General features: G+C 62.7%; 3 protein-coding genes across 5 annotated transcripts in view; 1 reads left to right on the top strand and 2 right to left on the bottom strand.

Moving 5' to 3' along the window:
- RTN3 (reticulon 3) overlaps nucleotides 1–4,543 on the bottom strand; it is a 7,364-nt gene extending 2,821 nt beyond the window's left edge. Inside the window, exon 1 of the mRNA XM_021383195.1 lies at nucleotides 4,344–4,543. Within this exon, the coding sequence (XP_021238870.1) occupies nucleotides 4,344–4,446 (103 nt within the window). The 5' untranslated portion in view covers nucleotides 4,447–4,543. The remainder of the gene's footprint in view (nucleotides 1–4,343) is intronic.
- Nucleotides 4,544–4,633: 90 nt separating this feature from the next.
- Nucleotides 4,634–19,068, top strand: PC (pyruvate carboxylase). 3 transcript variants are annotated; one of them, XM_021383193.1, is made up of 21 exons: nucleotides 4,634–4,762; nucleotides 7,326–7,461; nucleotides 7,968–8,152; nucleotides 8,654–8,819; nucleotides 8,931–9,076; nucleotides 9,359–9,476; nucleotides 9,615–9,766; nucleotides 10,317–10,435; nucleotides 10,712–10,874; nucleotides 11,368–11,550; nucleotides 11,762–11,906; nucleotides 12,341–12,430; nucleotides 12,882–13,103; nucleotides 13,492–13,648; nucleotides 14,192–14,432; nucleotides 14,868–15,117; nucleotides 15,536–15,780; nucleotides 15,998–16,177; nucleotides 16,541–16,789; nucleotides 17,180–17,320; nucleotides 17,679–19,068. In XM_021383193.1, exons 2-21 carry the CDS (start codon nucleotides 7,326–7,328, stop codon nucleotides 17,925–17,927), a joined length of 3,537 nt encoding a protein of 1,178 aa, XP_021238868.1. In that variant the 5' UTR covers nucleotides 4,634–4,762; the 3' UTR covers nucleotides 17,928–19,068. The 3 variants fall into 3 exon arrangements, with proteins under 3 accessions (XP_021238868.1, XP_021238869.1, XP_021238867.1); XM_021383194.1 differs by lacking the exon at nucleotides 4,634–4,762 and adding an exon at nucleotides 4,808–5,195; XM_021383192.1 differs by lacking the exon at nucleotides 4,634–4,762 and adding an exon at nucleotides 5,219–5,314.
- Nucleotides 19,069–19,235: 167 nt separating this feature from the next.
- LOC110391365 (putative transcription factor Ovo-like 1) lies at nucleotides 19,236–21,181 on the bottom strand. Its single transcript, XM_021383196.1, has 3 exons — nucleotides 20,648–21,181; nucleotides 19,985–20,237; nucleotides 19,236–19,843 (listed from the first exon to the last, which is right to left on the bottom strand). The coding sequence occupies exons 1-3, from the start codon at nucleotides 20,738–20,740 to the stop codon at nucleotides 19,536–19,538; spliced, it is 654 nt and encodes a 217-aa protein (XP_021238871.1). The 5' UTR covers nucleotides 20,741–21,181; the 3' UTR covers nucleotides 19,236–19,535.
- Nucleotides 21,182–22,081: the final 900 nt, after the last annotated feature.

Genomic DNA, 22,081 nt, shown 5'->3' with positions numbered 1-22,081 from the left:
AGCGCCCTCAGCGTCACCTGCTCCAAGTCTGGCGTGGCTGTTTTGGGGGGGGCCCCGCTTTTGGGGGTGCTCGTTTCAGGTTCAGGGGACCCCGGTCCCCCCTTATCGGGAGGGATTTCCGCTGGCACAGCCGAGCTGCTGTCGCGCGGCGGCGGCGCCGGTGGTGACTCCCCGCCGTCCCCGCGCTCCGTGGGAGGGCTCTCCATCGCAACCACCCAACTGCCACCGCGCTGCTGCGGCGCCGGCGGAGATTCCGCGTCACCGCGTTCGGTGCGAGGGGCTTCCACCGGTACCACCAATCCGCCGTCACGGTGTCGCGGCGCCGGCGGCGATTCCACCGCGTCACCGCGCTCCATCCGCGGAGTTCCCACGGGAACAGCCGATCCGCCGTCGCATTGCTGCCGCGCTGGCGTCGGTTCCACGCCGTCACCGCCTTCCGTGCGAGGGGTTTCCGTTGCGACAACCGAACCGCGCTCCCCGGGAGCGCCGCTGCCGTCGTCCTCGATGACGGTGTCGTCGGAATCCCCCGAGCTGTCGTTGTCGCCCGGCGGGGGCCCGTCGCCCCGCTCCACCCAGTCCCAGCTCAGCAGCTCGCTGGTGAAGCTGTGCATCTCCCGGACGCACTTGGACACCTCTTCCAGCGCCGCTGCCGTGCCCGAGGTCTGCCGGCACAGCGCGGGGCTCTTGGTGACGCCGGTGATGGCGGCGACACCGCGGGGTTTGGCGGTGAAGTCGCAGACCTGGTCCTCCGGGATCTGGCTGAGCGCCGCGCGCTCCCCCAGCAGCGCAGCCGCGTACTCCCGGTCGAAGGCGGCGCGGTCCAGCACCAGCTCGAAGGGCGACTCGGGGGAATCCTTCTCTTTTTGGGGTTCCCCTTGCGAGGAGGAGGAGAGCGGGGCGAAGGCTTCGGGGCTCGAAGGTTGGAGGGGGGGTTTCCCCTCGCTGCCCCCCGATGCGGCCTCACTCGCTGGTGGGGGAGAAACTCAGCTGCTGTTAGGGCAAGCGGCATGCGGGGGGCAAGCAGGCACCCCCCCCCGGTTCCCCTGGGGGACATTTTGGGGACCCTCCCACGACAGCGTGGCCATGCGAGCGGACAACGCGGAAGCGCCAGTGCTTTCATCTCCGTCTTCCATTTGGGGCCGAAAATGCCGGGATTGGGTCCGGAGCGCGGGTCCTGGCTACCGAGACAAGATGTGACCCTAACGTGGTTCCTATCGTTTCACCATCCGGACCCAAATCTGCGCCCTAAGTGGGTAACGGTGTGGTCTGGGGCTGGCGTCCCCACCCTGACGGTTTTGGGGTGAGGGAGCGGGATTTTGGGTCTTCGTGCCGTAGCGGGGTCCTGGTGTCCGCTTGTCCTCAGCAGGGATGAGCGTGCAAAGCAGGGCAGCAGCAGCAAGGCACAGCAGCGGTGAAGCTCAGAAACAGGCGGAATTGGTTAAAAAGAGGGCAAAGAGCGGAAAAAAAATGTAGGGTTTTTGAAAACATAGAATTTGAGGCTGGAACAGAAGTGGTTTTGGAATACACTGAATGTTCCCCCAGCTTCCAGTGCGGAGAATTGCAAGTTGGGGTCCCCACTGTGAGGCATCCCCAAGTTCCAGCCTCATTCCCCAGTTTTCCAACCCAAAAACAACCCCACATTTTTCTTCTGCAAAGGAAGCAGAAAAGGAGAGACTTGCCTGGTGAAGCCGCAAAGAGAGAGACAGGCTGGGAGGAAGAAACAAGGGGATCTGCAAGAGAATACAGAGGGTGAGAGCTCCGGACACGCCGCTGCCCCACATCTCATCACCCCCCAACCCCGGGGGGGGGTGTCACTGCGGGACAGGCGTCACCGGGACAACGTGGCGTCACCGGGACCGCTCAGTGCCAGCAGCACGATGTCATCGGCACAGCCACAGCAGAGCGAGGAGTTAGTCCCAGAGCAAAAAGGCCTTTTCCTGCATGCCCCCGGGGTGGACTTGGGGTGAAATCCCCTGGAATTAGGGGGAAAAAGGCCTCAAGGAAGAGAGGGCAGCACCCCCCCGACCACCCTCACCCTCCGCTTCCTCTTTTTGGGACCCTGCCTTGGGGCACAGCTCTGTGCATGCCTTCCTCCTCCTCTTCCTCCTCCTCCTCCTCCTTTGTTTTGGGGTCCAGTTCCCACATCAGCAATGTTCCAGTACTCTTGTTCCTCCTCATTTCAGGGTGTGCTCCCCGTCTTCCTCCACATCCGTTTCAGGGCAGTCATCCCCATTCCACAACGCACCGTCCTCTGTGCCTTCCTCCTCCTCTTCCTCGAGTGTTCTGGGGGTCTGGTCCCCACATTCACGTACAGTGCTTCCTGCCTTCCTCCTCTTCCTCTTTCTCCACGGCCATTTTGGGGTCTGGTCCCTCTTCCTCCTTCAGAGCCATCTGGGGGTCTGGTCCCCATCTTTCTCCTCCTCCTTCGTCACCATTTTGGGGTGCAGTCCCCACTCTCCTCTTCCTCAGCAGCCATTTCTGGCTCCAATCCCATATGGAGTTGCAGCACCGGCCCCAAACTCTTCCCCCTCCCTGCAGCCACGTCGGGGCTCAGTGCCCATCCTGGGGTGCAGCCCCATTCCCACTTCCCACCCACGCAGAGCAGGTTTCCCAGCCTTCATTAGTGGCTGCTAATGAGGAAGATGAGAAAAACTCGCGAGCAGTGCTTGCTTTGTACCCCAAAACGTTGCGGGGTACAGCCCCGGTGTACGACATCTCGTTTCCTCCAGTTTCCTCTTTTTGGAGTGTCTCAAAGCAGTGTTTTTTCACCTCAAACTGTTCACTCAGTACAAAACTTACAGCTTCCTCCAGGTGATGTGCAGCTTTGATCAAACTGGGTTTTTTTTCCCCCTATTTTTCTTTCCCCTTTTTGTTCCTATGGGGCCTGAGGGTGACGTGCCACCAGGGTGGAAGTGCTGGTCCTATTGTGTGCTATAGAGACAGCGCTAACGAGGTGCTGCGGGATCCGCCCCTGAATGTGTGGGGACCCCCCACCCCCCTCTGACAGGTGATGCTGCCAGGGCGTTATTTGGAGGAAAAAAACGCAGGATTCGGAGGAAAAAAAATACAAGATTTGGAAGAAAAAAGACCCATAGGATTTAGAGGAGAAAAAACGGGATTTGGGGGCTCCATGGTGGCGCTGGGTGAACAAAGCACCACTTCTGCAGTGAGAAATGGGGTGAAAAATGAGCAAATGGGATGTTTTCCCTGCACCTGATGCCCGGAAGTGGGGCAGCCGGGGGCGCGGCTCCACAGGATCCGGGAGGATTCCCTGGCACAGGCACAGCACGGAGGGGTGCCTCGGCAAAACCCCCGCGTCCTTTTCCACTCGCTTCAGGCTTCACCTGACGCTGTGTCCCCCCCCCCCCCCCCCCCCCCCCAGCAGCATCTGCAGTGCAGATCCGGCGCCCGCGGACAATGGCGCGTGCCTTTGTCAGCGGCTGTCACCTCCCGGGGGCATCCCGGCACCCCGCTGGCAATGGGGGACCTCTGGGGGGGGGCTCCCTTTGTGTCCCCCACGTCTGCACTCTGAACGGTTTCGACCCCTTCATTTGAAACCCAAATCTGAGCCCCCAAAAAGGTCTTGAATGAGTCCTAAAATATAACACTTCCGTCATTTTAAGCCCATGTTCCAGATTTACGCCCCCAAAAGGACCATTTCCCCCATGCTTGAACCCCAAAATTCACATCTGAGCCCCAAAACAACCCTCCATCTCCCACATCATCACCCCAAAAAACTTCCATCCCCAAAAGGCCAAGTTCCCCTCATCTGAGCCCCAAAAGCATCACTAGAAACTCAAAATTCTACGTCTAGACCAAAGGCCCACATTTCCACCCCAAAGCGAACCTCTGAGCCCCAAATCCCACATTTCCACGCACCTGCACCCTCTACTTGAGCCTCAAAGGCCTCAACCTCCTCACCAGCATCCCAAAATCCCATCTTTTTGCCCTAAATGCCACATTTATGCCCCAAGTTCCCACATTTGAGCCCCAAAGGCCTCATTCTCTTTATCCACACCCCAGAATCTCATATTTATGCTCCCCAAAACCCATTTACGCCCATCTGCCCCCTTTATTTGAGCCTCGAGGACAGAATTCTCCTCATCTGCACCCCAAAATCACAACTTTCTGACCCCCAATCCCACATCTGAGACCCAAAACCCCACACTTACGCCACCAAAGGCCTCATTCTCCTCATCCACGCCGCAAAATTCCATATTTACGCCCCAAATCCTCTATTTTCTCCCCCAAATTCCACATTTTCGCCTGAAAACTCCACGTGTAGGCCCCAAAAGGCCTCGCCCAGCCGGTCCCGCTCTCTCCTCCCTTCTCCCGGCTCTTACCGGCGCAGGCCGGGGCCCCGTGCCTCCTGCAGGCCGGCCCAGCGGGCTCGGAGGGAGCCGAGGAGGAGGAAACGAACGGGGACTGCGCGGCAGGGTCGGCCATGGCGGCGGCAGAGCCTCTGGGCGGAACGTCCGTCGCTGACGGCGGCCACTCACCGACTGCGGCCGGGGGCGGGGCGGGGCGGCGGCGCGGAGCCACTGGGCATGCGCCAGCCCCCGCTCCGTGCGCAGAGACTCAATGCGCATGCGTCTCCCCGCCCAGCCATACGCCGCTCGGCAGCATTGCGCAGGCGCGGAGTTAACCACGCCTCTTTGCGCATGACATCTGCCGCCCCGCGAGGCGTTGCCATGGCACTCGCCGCGCGGGCCGATGAGAGCTGTAGTTCTGCGGGCCGCACGCCGCGGAGGGCCTGTGGGAGGTGAGAGAACCTCATCCTGTAGGGCTCAGGGGGCTAAGAAGCATCGTTTCCCATGCTATACGGAGGGCCGAAGGGGGCCTATAGGCCTCTCTGTAGATGAAGCAGCACTGCAAAGCGTTCCCACAGGAACCACAGGAGCTCTCCTATAGGAGACTGAGGCCATAGAGCGCCCCCTGAGGAGTGTACAGCGCCGCGCAGACTTTACCGTAGAGCGCCCCCTTCCGGCCCGGAGGTCCCGCTCCGGAAGTCCCCGGGGCAGGGGGCGGAGACATTGAAGTCACGTGGCGGCCCGTCCCGCCGTAAGGATGAGTCACGCGGGCCCGGCCCCCATTGGCTCCGCCCTCAGCCAATCACCGCCCGCGCGAGGGGAAGGCGTGTCCTTCTGCAGGGAGCGACGTCCCTCTGGACCAATAGAGAAGCGAGCGCGGAGGTGGTGAGCCAATCAGGTGCACCCGTTCCGCTAAGTGGGCGGTGCGGAGGCGGAGCAATAAGGGGCGGGGCTAGCGGGCCGGGCCGGACCGGGACCCGGGGGGCAGCGGCAGTCGCAGAGCGGTGAGCGGGGGGGGGGGTGCCGGGGGAGGAAGCAAGTACCCCTATATGTCCTGACCCATGTGACCCCAATAAGCCACGCCCCCTTCCCTTATAGCCTCTCGTTATAGGGGACCGCTGCCCACGTGACCACCTGTATAGTCCCTATCGCCCCTCCGTGCGTCGCAGGCCGTATGGCGGCTATAGGGCCCCCTGAGGACCCGTTGCCGTCCCCTGAAGGCGCTGGGACTCCCTGTAGACCTGGCCCCTATGTGGTGTCCCCATTTGGGGTCTTTCATAGGGCCTGGCCTCCTGCTATAAGTCAGAGTCCCCTATAGACCCCTTATGCGGACCCCTATATGCGTACAAATCAGTGTCCCACGTGGAGCGGGGTCTCCTACTGGGCAGGGGGTACCTGTGGGGCTACAGGGGCCCTGTGGGGCTGTAGGGACCAGATGAAGTTACTAGGGGGCTTATGGGCCTGTAAGGACTGTACAGGGTTATTAGCAGTCGTATGGAGTTACTGGAGGCCCTATAGGGCTATAGGGACTGTATGGTGTTATTAGGGGCCATGTGGAGTTTTTAAGGGCCATGTTAGGGGCCATATAGGGCCATAGGGGCTACCTGGAGTTATTAGGGGCCACGTGGGCCACAGAGAGTTCTTGGGAGTCGTATGGGGCTATAAGGAATCGTGTGGAATTACTGAGGGTCACAGGAGGCTATAACAGTTGTACACGGTTATTTGTGGGCTTGTGAGACTGTAGGGACGCATAGAGCTAATTGGGAGACGTAGAGGTTAATTAGGGACTATATAGGGCCATGTGGGGCTATAGGGGCCAGACAGGGCAGCACCACGTGGGCGCGGACTTCGCCCTCCCCAGGGGTCAATGATTCACAGGGGGCGGGCGTGCGAGGCGCGTGCGGGAGGAGAGGCGCGCGTGCAGGAGAGGTGCTTGCGCCAGGGGAGCTCGTGCAAGGAAGGTGCTTGTGAAATAGAGGTGCTTCTGCAAGGGGGGGGTCATGGGAGTGCAGAGCGCTGGTGCAAGGGGGGGGGCTTGTGTGGGCAGGGTGCTTGTGCAAGTGTTACTTGCAAGGAAGAGGTGCTTCTGCAAGAGGTGTTTGTGCTAAAAAGATGTTTGTGCAAGTTGGGCTTGTGCAAAGGAAGACGCTTGTGTTAGGAGGGCTCGTGAAGATGCGGTGCTCATGCAAGGAAGGCTTGTGTAAAGGATGCTTGTGCAAGAGAGGTGCTCATGCAGGGTGTTAGTGCAAGATAAGTGCTCATGCAAGTCATGTTTGTGTGAGGAAGGTGCTTGTGCAAGGGTCGCTTGTGTGTTCACACACGCATGCTGGGGCCATGGCAGGACTCACCCCGCCTCCACCACCATCTCATTAATCAGCCCACTCTTGCTGCCTGCTAATTAAGCTGGGCTGGCGCTAATTGGCCATGTGGGAGGGCGGAGGGACCCTGGATTGTGCTGGAGCACTGGGGAAAGAGGGGGGGTCCAGGTGCATTGTGGGGTTGGGGGAAGATTCTCTGCTGACTCCTATGGGGTCGTGCTTGTTTTGGGGGGGGTCAGAAGGCACTGGAGGAGCACCGAGGCCCTTTCCTGCAGGAGGAGGGGATTCTCTGCTGTCTCCTATAGGGTTGTGCTTGTTTTAGGGGGGGTCAGAGGGCGCTGAGGGAGCACCGAGGCCCTTTTCTGCAGGAGGAGGGGATTCTCTGCTGTCTCCTATAGGGTCGTGCTTGTTTTAGGGGGGGTCAGAGGGCACTGGCCCCTTCTGGGAATGGAGGAGGCGGGGGAGTAGAGATTCTCGTCTGGCTCTTATAGGGGCTGTGTACGTTTCAGGTCATGGGGCAGTAGGGCAAAGGTGGGCGTCTGGATCCCTTCTGTGGAAGGGGAGGGGGGGGTACAGCAGTCTGCCAGCCCCATAGGGGTTGGGCTGCCCGGGGGCAGGGGGCAGTGGGGGAAAGGTGGCGAGGGATTCTCCGCTGGCACATACAGGGTTGTGATCTGTGTCTGTGTGTCCCCCTCAGATGTCGCAGCTGTGTGTCCCCCGCGGGGGCCGGGCCCTCCTGGGGGCATGGAGGCTCCGGTTGCTGCGGGCCCCCCCTGGGTCTGTGCGCTCCGCCAGCTGCCAGCCCATCCGCAAAGTGCTGGTGGCCAACCGTGGTGAGTGGTGGCTTCTGCGTCCCCTTTGTCCCTTCCATCCCTTCACTGTCCACCGGGCCCCCTCATATCCCCTGGGTCCATTGGTGTCCCCACCATGTGGTCTGGGTCCCCCTTTGTCCCTTCCACCCCTGCTTTGCCCCTGGGTCCCTTTGTGTCCCATTGTGTCCCTGTCCCCCCTCCCAGGCACAGCATCCCCGGTTTGTCCCTATCCCTTTGTCCTGATGTCCCCGTGTCTGCACATCTCCATCCCATGTGGGGTGTCCCTGAGGTGTCCCCATGTCCCCATCCCTGTGTCCAAGTCCCGCGTGGGCTTTCCCACGTCCCCGCATCACCATCCCCCGTGGGATGTCCCAGGACTGTCCCCGTGTCCCTGTCCCACGCAGAGTGACCCACAGCTGTCCCCATCTGCGTGTTCCTACGTCTCCATCCTATGTGGGGTGTCCCTGGGCTGTTCCCCACGTCCCCATCCCGGGCGGGATGTCCCGTGTGACCCTAAATGTCTCCAGGTGAGATCGCCATCCGCGTCTTTCGTGCCTGCACGGAGCTGGGGCTGCGCACGGTGGCCGTGTACTCTGAGCAGGACACGGGGCAGATGCACCGGCAGAAGGCAGACGAGGCGTACCTGGTGGGGCGGGGGCTGCCCCCTGTCCAGGCCTACCTGCACGTCCCCGACATCATCCGCGTGGCCAGGGTGGGGACATGGGGGGGGCGTGGGGTGGGGGCACCGGTATGGGAAGAGGGCAGCCGGCACCCCCGTGGGGGGGACACCTGGGGTCTGCGGGGTACGGGATGGGGAACGCAGATCTGCTGGTTACATTGGAGGGGAACAGCTGGGATCCCTATGGAGAGAGACGTTGGGGTTGGGGGGACCCTTTGGGGTGAGGGGGAACACACCTGAGGGCTACAGGGTTTGGGATGGGGAACAGTGATATGTGGGTCCAGTGGGAGGGGGACCCCATGGTGGGAGACGTTGGAGTTGGGGAAGAGGCACCTGGGGTTGGGGGGGACACTTTGGTGTCTGTGGGGCATGAGAGTGGGTCCTGGATGTTTGGGTCCCACGTGGGGTGACACCTCGGTCAGCAGAGGTGTAGAACCGAGGGGAGGAGAGCACATAGGTGGGCTCCAACGGGGTGCTCCTACGACTGTGTATAGGACACGGGTGGGTCCCTGACACTGTCCCCCCCCCTCCCAGGAGAATGGGGTGGACGCCATCCACCCCGGGTACGGGTTCCTGTCGGAGCGCGCCGACTTCGCCCAGGCCTGCGTGGACGCGGGAGTGCGCTTCGTTGGGCCTCCCCCGGAGGTGGTCCGCAAAATGGGGGACAAAGTGGAGGCACGCGGCATCGCCATTGCTGCTGGTGGGTGGGGGCTGCGGGGGGTGTCGGGGAGGGATGTGGGAGGGCTATGGGGGTGCCGTGGGTTTTCGGGCTGCCGTGCCCTGTCCCGGTGACAGCGGTGGTGTCCCCCAGGTGTCCCGGTAGTGCCGGGGACGTCAGCACCGGTGGCAACGTTGGCGGAGGCTCAGGACTTTGCTGCCCGCGTTGGGTTCCCCATCATCTTCAAAGCGGCCCACGGCGGGGGGGGGCGTGGCATGCGCGCCGTGCACGGCCCCCAGGTACTGCAGGGGGACGAGGGTCCCTGGGACCCGCCAGAGGGAATGGCCCCGGCTGGGGGTACCTTGGGGTGGGGGGGGATACCCGTGAGGTTGGGGGAGGGACATTTTGGAGGGGGGTGGCATGCCCCAAACAGGGGGTATGGGGTGGGGGGCGCGAGTAAGTGGGTCCCATGGGAAAGGGACATCTCGGAGCCTTATGGCGGGGGACTTTGGGGTGACTTGAGGTCTTTGGGGGGTAAATTTGGGCGGGAGGGGAACACCCACGACTGTGCCCCCCCCCAGGAGCTGGAGGAGAGCTTCTCCCGCGCCTCCTCGGAGGCTTTGGCCGCATTTGGGGACGGAGCGCTCTTCGTGGAGAAACTCATTGAGCGCCCGCGGCACATCGAGGTCCAGATCCTGGGTATGTGGGGCTGGGATGGGGGTCATGGGTATGGGGCTTTGCGGCTGGGGTTTGTGTCTGGGGGGCGGCACATTGAGGTCCATCCGGTGTATGCAGGGGCACAGAGCTGTTGTCATTGTCCCCACCGTTCTCTCGCAGGGGACAAACACGGGAACGTGGTGCACCTATACGAGCGTGACTGCTCCATCCAACGCCGCCACCAAAAGGTGGTGGAGATCGCCCCGGCCGCACGCCTGGACCCACAGCTGCGCGCCCGCCTGGCTTCCGACGCCGTGCGCATTGCTCAGCAGGTACGGGGGGCAGAGACCCCAAAGCAGGAGTCATGGGGTTCGGGTGGGGGTGGCAGACAGCCCCGGGGGGCGTGGAGAGGATCGTGGGGGAGCCAGGCAGGCAGCAGGCAGCTTGGATTTGGTGCAGAACAGGGTTGGGGGTTTCGGGACAGGATTTGGGGCCGGTGGACTCAGGAATTCAGGTGCTGTGGGTCCCCGAACGTTGGGGATCTCAGCAGAGGGATCCCTGGGGGTTTGGGAGGTGACCCTGGGTTTTTTGGTACATTTGATATTGGGGTCCCCGGTGGGAAGGGGTCCTGGCCGTTTGGGGGACCCAAACGTGGGGTGTCCCAAGGTGCTGACGACTCCAGAATGGGGGCCCTGGGGGCTTGGGGGACCCTGGAGGTTCGGAGACCTGTGTTTGGGGCTCGAGCATGGTGGACAACTGAGCATTTAGAGTTTGGGGGACCTTGGCATGGGAATCCCCTGGGTGGTAAGTACCCCAAAACAAGGGGAGTCCCTGGCATTTCTGGAGTCCCTACCCCAACATAAAGCTATTGTGGCGGCGCAGGTGGGCTACGAAAATGCAGGGACGGTGGAGTTCCTAGTGGACCGCGATGGGAACCACTATTTCATCGAGGTCAACTCGCGGCTGCAGGTGGAGCACACAGTGACTGAGGAGATCACAGGGTGAGGACGGCGGGCTGGGGTCCCTGGGGATCATCAAGGGGTCCTGTGATCCTGGGGTCCCCAAAAAGGTCTGCAGTGGGGTTGGGGGGTGCTTGGATGCCAGGGGGAAGGTGGCACGTGGATTTTGGAGTCCCTGGAAAGATGGCAAAGTTTTACGGAGTTTAAGGATGATAGCGGGGGGGTATGCAGGGAGCACCCGGCTCCCCAGGATGGGTCTGTGGGGGGCAGCTGTTACCCCCAGCGTGGCTGTGCCCCCACCTCCGGGCCTCCCTGCAGCGTGGACCTGGTGCAGGCGCAGCTGCTGGTGGCCGCTGGGCGCTCGCTGCCCGAGCTGGGGCTGCAGCAGGACAGCGTGCGGGTGAACGGCTGCGCCATCCAGTGCCGCGTCACCACCGAGGACCCGGCCCGCGGCTTCCAGCCTGACACCGGGCGCATCGAGGTGGGTACGGGTGGGGGACGCGAGCGGGGGAGCAGTGGGAGGTGAATGGGGCCCACGTGGGAAACCTGGGGGGATAAATGGGGTCCGTGCAAGGGACCTGTGGGGGGTGAAGGGGGATCCGGTAGAGTCCATGTAGGGTCTGTCTGCGGGAGGAATGGGGGACCTTTGAGGGACGAATGGAGAAATCTGTGGGGTATAAATGAGTGGGGGAACCTATGAGGTCTGTATGGGGGGACCTATTTAAGCTGAATGGGAGATCTGTGGGAGCTGTATAGGGTTCCTAGGTGCTCGCGGGATGTTGTGTGGTGGCCATCTATGGTCTGATGTGGTCACGTAGGGTCCTCAGCGTACGCAGGAACGCTGTGGGTCTGTGCAGGGGCTGCAGGCGCTTCCGTGTCAGACAGCGGCGTCATATGGTGTAAGGCCACGTCAGGGCAGCGTAGAGCTGCATAGACGCCGTATGGAATCTATAGGGGACCTATACATCCCTCAGGTGTTCCGAAGCGGTGAGGGCATGGGGATTCGCCTGGACGGAGCCTCAGCCTTCCAGGGCGCTCTGATCTCACCCCATTACGACTCGCTGCTGGTGAAGGTGATAGCCCACGGCCCCGACCAGCCGTCGGCGGCCGCCAAGATGAGCCGTGCGCTGGCCGAGTTCCGGATCCGCGGCGTCAAGGTGAGTGCTGGGGGGTCCTTGTGCAACACACAGTGAGGTGGGGGAGGTCCTTGTACAACGCACGGGGGAGTTAGTGGCACTTGTGCAACGTGCAACAGGGTGAGGGGATCTGCAAGGGGTGAGGGGGGTCTTTGTACGATGCACAAGGGCATCCTCAGTCCCTGGTGCATTGCACGAGAGCTTGCTCACGCCAATGTCTCGTCTCTTGCAGACGAACATCCCATTCCTGCAGAACGTCCTCGCCCACCCCCAGTTCCTGGGGGGGGCCGTTGACACTCAGTTCATCGATGAGAACCCTGAACTCTTCCACCTGCGGCCCAGCCAGAACCGGGCCCAGAAGCTTCTACACTACTTGGGTGGGGGCCTAGGGGGTCCTGAAGGAAGTCTGGGGGTCCTGGGAGGAGTCCTGGGGGGTCTTGAAGACATTTGGGTGTCCTGAAGGGTCTTGGGAGGTGGCTAGGGGAGTCCTAGGAGGTGTTTGGGGGGTTCCTGAAGGGGTGTTTGAGGAGTTCCTAGCAGAGCCTGGCTGACCTGAGGGTCCTGAAGGGGATCAAGAGGTCCTGGGGAGTCCTGACGGGGTCCTGAGGGGGCGTGAGGGGGCTTTGGGGTGTTTGAGGGCGGTCTAAGGGAGCCCTGAAAGGGGTCCTGGGGAGGGAGGGGTGTTACTGAGTGAGTCTGGGGGGCCCTGGGAGGGTCTTCTGGGCATCCTGGAGGCTCTGAGGGGTCTGGGAGGGGGTCTTCGGGGGTCCTGGGGGATTGGGAGGCTGACCAGGTGCCCCCCTCATGCTAGGCCACGTGATGGTGAACGGCCCCAGCACCCCCCTCCCTGTGAAGGCCAAAGCAGCAGTGGTGGAGCCTGTACCCCCCCCGGTTCCCATGGGTGAGTGAGTGGGGGGGGAGTCTTTGGGTCCTATGGGATCCTCCTGGGGGGGCAGAGGAGAATGTGGAGTTCTCCTCACAGGGGGGGTCCCAGACAGAATGTGGAGTGCTCATGGCAGGGGTTCCATAGGGGATTTTCTTTTGATGGGTGTGTGTCTGAGTCCTGAGGAGGCACAGATATCCTTTGGGGCGGGGGGGTAGGGTCTCATACAGCTCTTCATATTCTGTGGGGGTGCCTGGGTCCTACGGGATCCTCCTTGGGAGTGGACCCAGGAGGGCTGTGGGGTCCGCTGTGTTGGAGGGGGGGACGGGGAGAGGAGACGGGATGAGGGCACGTGGCACGCACGCACGGCGCCCACACCATGCATGGAGGAGCACTCTTGCAGGGGATGCTGCGGGGGGAGCGCTGGGGTCACCTCGTCACCCTGTGACCCCCACTCCTCTCCCCCCAGGCCCCCCCCCAGCGGGTCTGCGGGCGGTGCTGCAGCGTGAGGGCCCGGCGGGGTTCGCACGGGCGCTGCGGGGGCACCGGGGGCTGCTGCTGACCGACACCACCTTCCGCGACGCCCACCAGTCCCTGCTGGCCACCCGGGTGCGCACCCGCGACCTGGCCCGCGTCGCCCCTTTCGTGGCCCATTCGCTCAGCCCCCTCTGCAGCATGGAGACCTGGGGCGGTGAGGGGCGGGGCTTCGGGAGGGGCGGGGCTGCAGCTGCTCGGGGTGGCACTGATAGACATTGATGGGGGCGTGGCTTGTGGGAGGGTGTGGGCTTGGGGCAGGGCTGTAAGGGGCGTGGCTCCACGGGGGGGCGGGGCTCCGGCATGGCGGGGGGGGCTTCACCAGCTCTGCCTGCGCTGGGGATTGAGTGGGGGGCGGGACTTCAGGAGGGGTGGTCGGTAGGGGGCGGTGCTCCTGGGGCGTGGTCTCGGCAGGAGGCGTGGTTTTGTGGAGGGGGGTTGGAAGCAGGGAGGGTTAACGGGGGGCGTGATGTACGTGAAGGGGGCGGGGCTTGCACCAGGGGGAGGTGCTTGCACCCATATGCAGGCTGCTGCTGTCCCTGCAGGTGCCACCTTTGACGTTGCCATGCGCTTCCTGCACGAGTGCCCCTGGGAGCGGCTGCGGGAGCTGCGGCGCTTGGTCCCCAATATCCCCTTCCAGATGCTGCTGAGGGGCGCCAACGCCGTCGGCTACACCAATTACCCCGATAACGTCATCTACCGGTGCGGGGCTGGGGGGGACCGGGGGCCCGAGGGCCTTAGTATGAGGATGTAGGGGGCTATGGAGAGAGTCCTGGAGGGATGGGGAGTGGATTCTGATGCGCTTGGAGAAGGGAATGGGAGTCCTGGGGGGCTTGGGATCAGATTCTGGGGGCCTAGGTGGGGAGACTGGGGGATCTGAAGGGATGGGGATGAGTCTGGGGATCATGGAGACATGAGGAAGACCAGGGGACATGGAGGATTTGAGGACATGGGAGCTCATGGAAGAACATTAGGAGTATATGGTTTTAGGAGGGATACGGGAACTTACTGAGATTTAGATATAGAGGGAAATGGAGACATCATGGGATATGGGGCATGGGGGTAGGGGCGATATAGGGACACAAGAGGACGTGGGGAGCCGTGGGGAGATGGGCTGACCTAGGAACATGGTAGGACATGGGAACACAGTGGAATATGGATGTGATGGGGCATGTGGAGGACATGGAACCCTGGGGGACGGGAAGGACCCAGGGGTTCTCACTGTGTCCCAAAATGTCCCCTCAGCTTCTGCGAGGTGGCTGCAGCCAATGGCATGGACATCTTCCGCATCTTCGACGCCCTCAACTACCTTCCCAATCTGCTGCTGGGAGTGGAGGCCGTGGGCCGGGCGGGGGCCGTGGTGGAGGCCGCACTGTCCTACACCGGGGACGTGGCTGACCCCACGCGCACCAAGTACAGCCTCGACTACTACCTGGGGCTGGCCCGCGAGCTGGTGGCCGCTGGCACCCACATCCTGTGCATTAAGGTGAGAGGTGGGGGAGACGAGAGGGCTCTGGAGGATGGGGAGTGGGTCTTGGGGGATGGGAGTGGGGATTGGGGGCTGCTGGGGGGCTTGGGATGGGGCTTGGGGTCTTGGGAGGGGTGTTGGGGGTCTCCAGGGGGTCTGAGAAGGGACCTGGAGGGAATGGGGAGGATCTTAGGGGTCCCTGGGGGGCTTGGGATGGGGTCTCGGGGGCTGGGAGTGGAAGTTGGGGGTCATGGGAGGCTTGGAATGGAGTCTTAGGGGACCTGGGGAGAAGAAAAGGAAACTGGGATTGGAATGGGTTGGGATTGGAGGGGTTGGAATGGGTATCGGGGTCTGGGAGCGGGACCCCACGCCCCAGGCTGCATTGTGGTCAGGCTGTTCCAAGGGCAAGGGGTTCCCCACCACCCCTTGACAATATCCCCCTGCTGCCCCCAGGACATGGCGGGGCTGCTGACCCCAGCGGCTGCCCGCCTGCTGGTGGGGACTTTGCGGGAGCGCTTCCCCGAGGTCCCCATCCACGTGCACACCCACGACACGGCCGGAGCCGCCATCGCCACCCTCCTGGCAGCCGCCAATGCTGGCGCTGACGTGGTGGACGTGGCTGTGGATGCCATGTCTGGGATGACCTCGCAGCCCAGCATGGGAGCGCTGGTGGCCTGCGCTCGTGGGACCCCCCTGGATACAGGTATGGGGGTGGGGGTGGTGTTGTGGCCATGGGGTGGCACCGTGGGTGTGGAGGTGACGCCGTGCTCATGGAGATCGCGCCACGATTACGGTGGTGACACCGTGGTCTTGGCAGTGACGACGTGTCATGGTGGTGCCGCTGTGCTTCCGGGAATGCCACTATGGCCATGGCAGTGGCACCACGATCACGGCAGCGATGCTGTAGTTGTGACAATGCCGCCATGGAGGTGCCACCACGATGATGGCATCGCTGCCATAATGACAGCAATGACACTACAGCTGTAGCAATGTCACCGTGGCTGTCAGCTTGATCGTGCCACCGTTGGCAGCGCTGTCTTGGAAATGCCAGCACCACCATTGTCATGGCGTGGTCCCCCACCATTGGTGTCACCACCCACGTGTCCCCTCCCCATCCCCAGGCATTGCCTTGGAGCGGGTCTTTGAGTACAGTGAGTACTGGGAGGGGGCACGGGGGCTCTACGCCGCCTTTGACTGCACGGCCACCATGAAGTCCGGCAACGCTGACGTCTATGAGAACGAGATCCCGGGGGGACAGTACACCAACCTGCACTTCCAGGCCCACGCCATGGGGCTGGGGCATAAATTCAAGGAGGTCAAGAAGGCCTATGCTGAGGCCAACAAGCTCCTCGGGGACCTCATCAAGGTGAGGGTGGCGATGGGAGGCTGTTGCTGTAGGGTGGGCTCTGTGGGGTGGGTTGTCTTCACGGGTGAGCATCTGTGGGGCAGGTGATCTCCGTAGGATGGTTTCTATAGGATGATGCGTACGGGATGCTCCCATCACGAACAGCAGCCGAGCGCCCACCCTTGGCAAGGGGCCGATTCTCTCGGGTGACGCTGGGGCTGTCGTTGGGGGGGAACAGGTGACGCCGTCATCGAAGGTGGTGGGGGACCTGGCGCAGTTCATGGTGCAGAACGGGCTGTCCCGGGAGGAGGCGGAGGCGCGGGCGGACGAGCTCTCCTTTCCCCTCTCCGTCGTCGAGTTCCTGCAAGGCTACATCGGGACTCCCCCAGGGGGCTTCCCTGAGCCCTTCCGCTCCAGGGTAGGTGGGGTGCTGGGCAGGAGCTGGGGGACACAGAGGGAGCTGGGAGGGAATGTGGGGCACTGGGAAGGGACTGCATAGCATCAGGAAATAGGGCTGGTTGCCATGGTGACGGTCCCTGGCAACAGTCCCTACTGCCAGCTCCACAGCCTAGCAATGGGTAGGAGAGCCGGTTGCCGTGGCACCAGCCCCCTAGCAATGAGTTCTGGTGCTGGTTACCATGGCGCTCGGAACCGCTTGCCATCTCATCGTCCCCTACCGCTCAGTATCAGCACCAGTTGCCGTGGCAGCAGCTCCTCATCATCTGGGGACCTGGTTGCTACGGCTCTCGTCACCATAGCAACGTCAGCGTCCCCTCTCCAGGTGCTGAAGGACCTGCCACGCGTGGAGGGCCGCCCGGGGGCCTCGCTGCCCCCCCTGGACTTCGAGGCGCTGAGCCAGGAGCTGGGGGCACGCGATGGAGCCCCCCCCAGCCCCGAGGATCTGCTCTCGGCAGCGCTGTACCCCAAAGTTTACGCCGAATTCCGTGACTTCACCTCCAGTTTTGGCCCTGTCTCCTGCCTGGGCACCCGCCTCTTCCTCGAGGGGCCCACCATCGCCGAGGAGTTTGAGGTGGGGGGGGTGGGGGAAGGGGCAGGGCTTGGGCAGGTTCTGCGGGTGGGCAAGGGAAGGGGGCAGAGGACTGGGAGGGGTGGGAGGGGTGTGGTCGTCAGGCACTGCTAATGGCTGGGGGGGGCTCTGGGGCGTGGGGCTCGGTGGGTGGGGCTTGTTTGGGAGCTGAGGGCTCCTGGTGGGTGGGGCTTGTGGCCAGGTAGGGCTGGAGCAGGTGTGGCTTGATTGGGTGTGGTATAGAAAGGGGAGGGGCTTGCAGTGGGCACAGCCCTGGGGGGGGGGGGCTTCTGTCCTTTCTGCACACCCAGATATGCCCCTTGTACACACACCCTCATGAAACTTCGTGCATGAGGCCTTGCACACCTTGCACGAGGCGTTCTGCACGTGTAGGTGGAGCTGGAGCGGGGGAAGACGCTGCACATCAAAGCGTTGGCGCTGGGGGACCTGAACGCGGCGGGGCAGCGTGAGGTGTTCTTCGAGCTCAACGGGCAGCTGCGCTCCATCCTCGTGCGCGACACTCAGGCCTTGAAGGTGGGGGGCGTGGGGGGGTCTGGGGGGTAGTGTGGGGTTTGGGGGAACGTGGTGCTGATCGTGAGGGACACGAGGGGACGCAGTGGGGGGTTGGGACGTGATAGGGGGTCCCATGGACGATGGGGGGGGTTCCTGGAGACATAGGGGGGTTCCAGGGACTGTGAGAGTGATCTCTAAGGTCCACTCTAACGTAAACCGCTCTGTGGTTCTATGATAGGGACCATAGTGGGGTCCTGGGCAATACAGAGGGAGGGGGAGGCTATGGGCATAGCCCGGGGGGGGGGGGATGAGGGGGATGGCGGGGACAGTCTCGGGTTCTGTAGGGATCAGAGGGAAAATTTCCACACACCCTCCCCAGGAAATGCACGTGCACCCCAAGGCAGACCGGTCGGCCAAGGGACAGGTGGGGGCCCCCATGCCGGGGGAGGTGGTGGAGGTGCGGGTGAAGGAGGGGGCAGCGGTGGAGAAAGGAGCCCCCCTCTGCGTGCTGAGCGCCATGAAGATGGAGACGGTGGTGACAGCGCCGCGGGGGGGGACTGTCATCCGCCTCCACGTGCGTCCTGGGATGAGCCTGGAGGGGGATGACCTCATCGCCGAGATTGAGTAAGGGGAGGGGGGGCAACCCCCTCGCACCCCCCCTCCCCCCCATATGGCCCTGGCACTTTAAGAATTCCCCCCATTTCTCTGGAGGTGATGCAGGTTTAGGGTGTCCCCCCCCCCACCACACACACACGCAGAAAAAAGCAGGATCAGGGCCTTGATGATGGAAGGGGTCATCTCATTTTGGGGGGTCATCCTGTTTTTGAGGTGTTCATCCCAGTTTTGGAGGAGGTCATCCCTTTCTTGAGGTTCATTCAATTTTTTTGGGGGGATAACCCCATTTATGGGGGTCCATCCCATTTTTGATGAGGTTCATCCCCTGGTTTGCGGGGGCTCACCTCATTTTGGGGAATGACCCCATTTATAGGGGGGCTTCACCGTATTCTGGGGGGGACCCCATTTTGAGGGAGCTTCAATCCTTTCAGGGATCATTCCTCCTGGGGGGGCATCCTCACCCCATTTTTGTGAGCGTTTGACCCCCTTCTTGGGGCGTTCCACCCATTTCAAGGTGGAGGGTTCACCTCTTTAGGGCATCTCATGCCCTTGGGGAGGACGTCATCCCCATAGCATTCTTCACTTTATTTTTTTTTTTTTTTTGAGGGGGGGCTGCACCTAATCTGGAGGTCTTAACACCTTTAAGGGGGGAGCGCTTCACCTTTTTGGGAGCTCCTAGCACACTTTGTGAGGGGGGAGGTGTTGATTCTGGCCCTCTCCCCTCCAACCTTAGCTCGGGGGGGTGTTAGACCTCCCCCTCACTTTAACCCTGCCCTGGAAATGTGGGGAGGGGGTGTGCCCTGCCATGCTGCCTTAGGGGGAAGCAGCGCTTTCTGGGGGTCCTACCCCCCTCTCAGCTGTTGCTGCCCCAGATGTTGATGCCAAACACCCTCCCTCAAACCTCTCTGGTTTTTGGGGAGGGGCACATTGTGCCGAGAAGTGGAGGGGAGAGGGTACACATACAGAGTCTGTGACCAAAGGCTGGGAAAGGACTGGAATTTGGAGTGAGGGTTGTTCCCCCCCTCCCTGGGAACAAACCTGGAAGGGAGGGGGGACGGGGCTCACCCTCTGCCCTCACCCTTGTCTGCTCTCCCCCACCCCCCCGTCCCCCAGAGTGGAGGGAGAGCCCTGGGCAATAAAGACTGGACTAACTCCCTCGCCTTGCATCCTTGGGGGAAGGGGGGGGGGTACGAAGGCCATAGGGGACCCTCACGTTCCCACCCCCACCCCCCAGTTCTGGGAGGTGACTTATCCCATGTGGCCCCTATAGAACCGCCCCCTATAGGATCTGGCCCCTATAGAACCACTGGGAGCCTATCAATGACCGTAGAAAGCTTTATGGAGGGTCCCTCCCCTGTCACATAGCACCATAGGGGAGCGGAGGGGGGAGAGCTGGGGGCGGGGCCTGCCCGAGAGGCGGGGCGCGGGGAGATGGGGCGGGGCTTCACCGTGGGGCGGGGCCCTGTAGGGCGTGGTCCCGAATAAGGCGTGGCTTGTGCTGGGCAGAGCCAATGTCCGATGGGGCGGGGCCTGCGCAGAAAGGGGCGTGGCCCAAACCCAAGGGGGGCGTGGCCTGACTCACAAGGGGCGGGGGCAGCGTTTTGGGGAGACCGCGTCCCCCCTAGGGGGGCGGCAGCAGGCGGGGCGGGACAGCGGGGGGGGCACGGGGCTGGGGGGCAGCGGCGGCGGCGGCTTTCCTTGCCAGCTTGGCAAGGAGGGGGCTGTGGGGGTGGCGCTGGCGCAGGTGGGCCAGGTGGGCGTCCTGGCTGTCGGCCGTGCCCCCGCACTCCTCGCAAACGTAGAGCTTGGCGCGCCGTTCCTTGTAGGCGTAGCGCTGGGCCACGCCGTGGATCTTCTTCAGGTGGGACTCCAGCGAGCAGCGCTGCGTGAAGGCCTTCTCGCAAAGGCTACACTTGTAGGGACGGACACCTGGGGAGGGGGGTGGGGAACGAGTAGGTGAGGGAGGTGTAGGGGCCCAGTCCACGCTGCCTCTGCCACTCCTTTCCCCAGACACTTTCCATCCCCGTCTCCATCCCATCCTCATCCCCCCCGTGCCCCCACCCCACTGACCCGTGTGGGTCCGGACGTGGCGCTTGAGGTCGAAGGTGTCATTGAAGCCCTTCCCACAGTAGGGACACAGGTGCCGCTTCACCTCACTGTGGCACTTCAGGTGGCGGTTCAGCATCCGCTGGAACCCGAAGCTCTTCTGGCACACAGGGCAGGAGAACAGCTCGCCCCCCGCAGAGACCCCCCCGGGGACGGGGATGCCTCCAGGTATGGGAACAACCATGGGGAGCGGGCCTCCAACAGGGCCTGGGGGTACCTGGCAACAAATGGGGGGGGGCACTGAGGGGACCCCCAGTCATGGGAACCCTCAGACATGGGGACCCACAGTCATGGGGAACCTCCCCAGTCATGGGAACCTGCTGTTATGAGGAACGTATCAGGTCGTGGGCCCCTGCTCCAGTAATGAACCCCCCTTCCAATTGTGGGTACTCCCCTCCAGTTACGAGATTTCCTCCAAACACAGGGACTCCTAATCGTAGGGGTCATGGAATCACCCCCTCCCCCCCCCGCCATTTATGGGGACTCCTTCCAATTATTGTGCCCTCCCCAATCATGAGGACCCCCACCCCTGCCATCCGCTATTCTGGGAACCTTCCCCCTCCCACTCTCCAGACTCAATCCCAGCCCCAGATCCCCCACTTATGTACTCCTCCCCTCCAGCCTTACCTTTCCTTTGGAGTGCAGGAAGGAGCCGTGCGGGGCGCGGGAGGGGGTGGGGGGCAGCGGGGCCGGGCTGAAGGTACCCCCGCGCAGCGTCATGTCCAGGGGGGAAACGGGGGACGTGGGGGCTTCTCCCACTGCTGGTTCAGGGTCCCTGCGGAGGGCGCAGCCCCCCAGGCAAACTGGGGGTGACAGGTCAGGGGGGTGTCCTGCACCTGCCCATGGACACAGCACCCCCAGAATTGGGGACCATCCAATGGGGAACTTTAATGGGGACTCCCAGAGGGGGACCCTCTATGAGATCCCATAAATGGAGACTCCACAAATGGGAGCCCTCCAAATGGGCACCCAGAATGCGGACCCCTATATGGAGACCCTTTATTGAACACCCCACAAACAGGACCCCCAACAGGCATCCCCCAAATGGGGAACCCCTATAAGACCCTATAAATGGAGACTCCAAAAATGGAGACCCCCAAATGGGACCCCCCATCAGGGACTCCCCAAATGAAGATCTCTAATCCCAAGTGCAAGCTGAGCCCCCCCCCAACCCCATTTCCAGTCCAAGCCCCCCCCTCGCATTTCCTAGGGCCCCCCCTCCTCCACCCCTCTTGCACTGGGGTCCCCCGACCGGTTGGGCAGCTCCAGCAGCGGCGCCCCAAATTATGGGGTTCCAGCGGGTGTGGGCCCCCGGGGGGGGGGGGGGGGAAGCCACGCCAGCACCTGCCCCCTCCCCCCCAGGGGCCTGGCAGGGACACAGGCATTTGGGTGTCCCCTCCACCCCAGGGTATCCCTTGCTTCCTAAGGGACTGAGGTGCTTGGAGACCCACCAGCCTTCCCCCCATCCCACCCCAAAGTTGTCTAATGACCGCATGTCCCTTTGCTTGTGCCACATTTCCCATCCCATACATGTCTAAGGACCCCATGTCTCCCCTCCTTGTGCCCCACATCTCCGCCCCAGCTGTCCCCCTCATTTCCACCTCAGTGTCTGTTACCCCTAAGATGTCTGAGTGTCCCATAACACCCACCCTGTTGCCTGGGGACCCCATGACCCCCCCCAGGACGCCGTGTGCCCCCTCAGGTTTGTCCCTCCCCAGGGACTCATCTGGCTCTCCCATGCCCCCCTCGGGGTAGGGATGGGCTCTGGTGGGCGGTGGCTGCGTGGCTTCAGCCCCACCTGGGAGGGGCTGTGCCCTGGGCCTGTCATTAGGGGGTTAATCACGGCCCAACGCCTGTTTTGGTGTTTGGGGGGGGGAGGGACAGGGGATAAACAGGGGCCCCCAAAACTTCAGTCCCCTCTAGATCCCACTCCCCCCCAAAAAATTGAGTCTCCCTCCACAACACCTGAGTGCCCTCCACATCACCTGGATCCCTCCCAAACCCGGGATCCCCCCACACCACCTGGGTGCCTACCTGCACCTGCCCTCCCCCTGTCCCCAA

The sequence above is a fragment of the Numida meleagris genome, unplaced genomic scaffold, assembly GCF_002078875.1.
Source record: "Numida meleagris isolate 19003 breed g44 Domestic line unplaced genomic scaffold, NumMel1.0 unplaced_Scaffold355, whole genome shotgun sequence".
NCBI classification, from domain to species: domain Eukaryota; kingdom Metazoa; phylum Chordata; class Aves; order Galliformes; family Numididae; genus Numida; species Numida meleagris.
This window is presented reverse-complemented; position numbering and strand designations above follow the sequence as displayed.